At 30.7% G+C, this 4,696-nt stretch overlaps 1 protein-coding gene across 1 annotated transcript; it reads right to left on the bottom strand.

Moving 5' to 3' along the window:
* Positions 1–1,095: 1,095 nt before the first annotated feature.
* On the bottom strand, positions 1,096–4,412 carry LOC111400385 (probable polygalacturonase At3g15720). Its single transcript, XM_023027802.1, has 8 exons — positions 4,281–4,412; positions 3,262–3,288; positions 2,946–3,153; positions 2,757–2,838; positions 2,377–2,485; positions 2,152–2,268; positions 1,272–1,466; positions 1,096–1,170 (listed from the first exon to the last, which is right to left on the bottom strand). Exons 1-8 carry the CDS (start codon positions 4,410–4,412, stop codon positions 1,096–1,098), a joined length of 945 nt encoding a protein of 314 aa, XP_022883570.1.
* Between the last annotated feature and the right edge of the window lie 284 nt (positions 4,413–4,696).

The following is a 4,696-nucleotide window of genomic DNA, read 5'->3' as shown; positions in this document are numbered from 1 at the left end:
TTTTTTTTTTTTTCATTCTTTCATCTAGTCATATCATTTCATTTAGTGAAGGACATATAAGGTATTCAAATTATTCAGAGGGGAAAAAATGTCAAAAATTTACAATTTTGCAAGGACTTTAAAAAAGTGGCATTTTTTGTAAATGCAAACCCAAAGTTTGACATCTAATGTAATTTCCTCAAAAGGTCATTAGCAGTCTTTCCTCAACTGGTAGCGCTACAGGTTCATATGACGGCAATGAAATTTCAAAATCTTATGAAAACGAATATTTTACTTTAGTTCAACCACAAGAAAATTCTACATTTACTGAATTACTTCTGACAGTAAAAAGGACTCCCTCTTCAAGATAGTTCGACCATCTTTCGGTGGAAGTGACACCTCTCCAAATAATTCAAGCTTCTGTCAACTGTTTTCAAATTTTCAAGAGCAAGTTTTCAAGCATGAAAAAATAAAGACTCACCCAACAGGGAAATTGCAGCCTTTTAGTGGATTTCATAAAGCAAAAATCTTCAACAATTTATCGCAGGTTTCGAATCTGTTTAGAAGGGGAAACCTCAATGGTCAAGCATCTGAAAATTCTCTAGTTTTTAGAATTGTATTTCGTTCAAGTTTTTTGTTGTAATCACATCTTGTGATCAAGTTGGAAGAGCATGTGCTACTTTGTATGGTTCAATTATCAAATCAGCTTCAATATTGTAAGTTCTTATATTTTATATCCTTGTTCTCATATTTTTTGCTGAGATCAGTGACATGGTATATCAATTTATTGGTGAACTGTCTCTACGTTATTTATTTTTAATTTTTAAAATATTTCATTGAAAAGTGGTTGGTAATAGCAAAGGTAAGGTCTAGTTGGTAAAATACTACTTCTACAGCCTCCATTTCCAGTAGTATGCAAAGTGCAGAGTTAAGGTGAAAACAAGAGAATGTTTTCATGGATTAAAAATGAGAGAGAGTTTGCATGGCATGAAAATATTGCTATAGCATAAATATAAAGCTGTGTATTGGGTCTTTTTTATTTTGATCACTCGTTATAAATAAATTTATTATGAATTTTTGGAAGAAACAAGTAATGTGCTCAAAATCTGCTCAATTCTAGCTATTAGCATCCTTCTTATTCTTGAACTCCTCATAAATCCGTAAAGTCAAGTAGAATCCAAGCTGAGACACCTACATTTAATGGAATTAAATAAAATCTAAGTTGGGATTATGTATCTCAGAGTGCTTTGAATATGCGCTCAACATTTTAGTGGTGGCACTGTTAGATTAACTTTTGCTTGGGCATTGACGCAGCGAGCAAATGGTGTTGGATATGAAGCAACAGCTGTTATGTTGATATTGTTCAAGATGATATTAGTGCAAGGAACGGTACTGCTGCAACTTAAGTTGATAGCAGCATTCTTCCTACATATGGTTGTTCCATGAATTCGAGTGTATGTCACGTCACTAACTTTGACAGCTGATGCCTATTAAGGGACAAAGAAAACTATGTCAGTCAACAATATAAATAAAGAATGTGAATCTTCATTAATATTAAACCCCCGTTTGATTTTCATTCTTTGGCCACAAAAATGAAAAATATGACCTTTATTCATTATATCAAGACATCATAATTGACTTTCTATCTCTTAAATGGATCCCGTAACAATTATATTTTTCATTCTCATTCTTATAAAAATGGGAATCAAACAAGGCTAAGTGTATTAAGGGATAAAATTTCAAATTCAATAAAGATGAAAACATAGACCAACTTATAAATATTTGTACCTTTCTTCTAAAAAATGTTTGACCTTTTAAAACGAGAATTCAAATCTTAATATGGTATCAAAGTCTATTAAACTCCATGGGCAATTCAATCCAATTAAGACTTAAAAAATGAGCATGCGGATGACAAAATTAATTTACTCAAATGACTACCATTTTGCAAGATATATTAAGGGAATAAAGATAAAAATATAGACCAACTTATAAGAAATTGAGCCACTTTTCTTAATAAGTTTGATCTTTTAAGATGGAATCGTAAGTCTTAATAAAGTGTTTATCTGGATTTAGCTACATGTTAATTATTTATCTCAAAAGAGTGCTCGAATACACCCCCAACCCTGAAAGAGAAGAAAAATCACATAAAAAGGATGGGGTGAAGTTGCATACTTCGGCGATCTGGCATATTTTGCCATTGCAATAAAATTGGTCAATGATAATAGGGTTATCAGCTGCTATTAATGTTATGTCTGAGAAGCTTATGTTCCTGGCAAATCCAGAGCCTCCCTACATAAGAAGAAACAAATATACATGATAAAATGTTGTACTTGGAAAAAATATGTTAATGTATTTTAACACCGTTCATGATTCTTCTCAGCTCTTCTCAGTTCCTACCTGCCATGTTTTGATTCTTACTCCATTTTCAGTTCCCTTAAAGGTGCAACTGCTTACGCTTATTCCTTGTACTTCATCATTCTCTCCATTTTGTCCTAAACTTCCAATACTGCCAAAAGAGAGTACAGTTTAATAGATTCAAAATTCTCTCACTATCGAGTTTTACGAGCAATGAAATATATAAATGTACATATTTACATCAGTAGAATTGATTCCGTATCTCCAGTGGGCACAATAAAAACTTCCCGCTAATTGTGTGGCAAGAGAACCTTAATTATGGTTTTTCGAATTTAGCAATGAGAAGTTTTTATCTTATCCACTGGAGACAGGAGATCAACATGTTTCCGTCAAATTATAAAGTCGAATGGTTGGAAACTAACCTTATTCCATGGCCAGGACCACATGTAACATCGGTTATGTTCACATTTGAAGTACCGCCGCTAACAGCAACACAATCATCACCTTTTTACGATATGAGTAAGATATGAGAATATATATTAACAAAAAACAATATTGTTCATACAAGAAAAGAACAAAAGGCAGAAAATGCCTATCGAATAAATTATTACCTGTTTCTATTATGCTGTCATGAATATGAATGTCAGTGGAATGGCCTATATTAATTCCATCAGTGTTGGGACTTGTTTGAGGGGCATTAATATGAATATTTGCAATGTTTACTCCCTTGCAGTAGGACAAGGTAACATGATTCCTTGGGCTGTTGACGTGTTTCAGTCCACTTACTTGAAGTGTGGTACAATTACCAAATCGCATTGCCTGAATTACATTATTATAGATATAAGTTCTAATTACTAAAAACATATATATATATATAGATATATATTATTTTTTCAGATAAATATTTCAGAAGTTTAGATAACTCACAGTGGGTCTGCCGGTGGCGTCGCCTGTCTGAAAAAGGAAAATTCTAGTAATTAATTCAACTTGGAATATTAATTACAAGCAATAGTTATTTATTTATTTATTTTACTTATACAACATGCCAAATGTGCACAAGTCAAAAAATTGAACAGTTCTATTTTGAATGTTAAAAAAATGTATATGAGTCTTAAAAATTGTTAAAATTGTTTTGAGGAAATTACTGTAAATAGAAAGTATGTGGTTAATAAAATGAATTCATTCAGTAAAGATATTTAATAATATGATAATTAATTCAAAATATTAAAAATTTAAATTTAATATTTTTATAAGTACAATACTTGTTTTTAGAATTTAAATAATTCATGTTGGAGTTAGATAATGAAGAGAAATTCCAAATTGTTAAGACAATTTCAATCCTTTAACTGGTTAAAATTAGGTTTTCACTGTTTTCCGTCAAACAATTATACTTACTTCAAGATATAGGTCACTTTCCTTGTTTAAAGTATAATTAATATCTTAAATTTTTAATATACCCTTATTTATGGCCCGTTTGGTAGTCATTTTTTTCAAAATGCATTTTTCTCTCTTCTTTTCAACCACATATTCTTTATTAAAATAATATTACACGTGAATAGAAAACTTTTCCTTATTTCTCAACCTCATGTTTTAAATTAATTTACTATTCTAAAATACATTTTTACATAAAAATACTTATCAAACACTCCTTTAATGTGTCTTACTTTCAACAAATATGAATTACAATTATTCAACATTGAGGCGTATTAGAAAAAAATATAAGTAACATTTTTTATTTCAACATAAATATATTAAACTTTTTTTTAATATTGAATAAAAAATTTCCATGAAGAGAAACAGGATCTTGTTTACCTTAGTGTATAATTTTGTGCATATACGAATGATCCATGAAATAGAAATTAAGCACCTGAAATATTAGTTTCAATCTCGAAAATTTTCTTTTTAAATATTTTTTCTTATGACATATAGAATTATAACTTTAATACCTCAAATGTAATTGATGGGGACCTGCACGGCCCCTCAAATTGGATTTGATTCACCAAATAAGTCTTCCCTTGTCGTACGGAAACCTTTGGATTGATCGTCCCTTGATTACATGCTGCTTTCCATGCCGCCATGAAAGCCTAACAATTTATTTAAAGGAAATGTGAGCTTAACGGAAAATGCATATTGCAGTTTCAAATGTGATCCTAGTCAAACAATATATTATATTCATAAATGTTGCATGATGGATAACTTTAATTCACATTTCATCCAAAAATTAGTGGGACACATAACTTCTACTCACAAGGGTGGACCCAAGATTATTTTTCAGTAGGGGCGAAAAAAAAAAAAAAAAAAGAGCTAACATAAATTGTGAAAGCAAAAGAACATTTTGAAAATCAAACTCCCAGCTTCCTAG

This window comes from Olea europaea, chromosome 10 (genome assembly GCF_002742605.1).
Source record: "Olea europaea var. sylvestris chromosome 10, O_europaea_v1, whole genome shotgun sequence".
Taxonomy (NCBI): domain Eukaryota; kingdom Viridiplantae; phylum Streptophyta; class Magnoliopsida; order Lamiales; family Oleaceae; genus Olea; species Olea europaea.
Note: the sequence above shows the minus strand (reverse complement) of the source record. Positions and strands in the feature narration are given on the sequence as shown.

Bases quoted from the DNA above. Each gene is read 5' to 3' on its own strand.
- LOC111400385 (XM_023027802.1), bottom strand. From the start codon at position 4,412: ATGGCGGCATGGAAAGCAGCATGTAATCAAGGGACGATCAATCCAAAG. The intron at 3,289-4,280 runs GTATTAAAGTTA...TTCCTTTTTCAG, and splicing joins CCCCATCAATTACATTTGAG to ACAGGCGACGCCACCGGCAG. The intron at 2,269-2,376 runs GTAGGAACTGAG...CTTCTTATGTAG, and splicing joins TAAGAATCAAAACATGGCAG to GGAGGCTCTGGATTTGCCAG.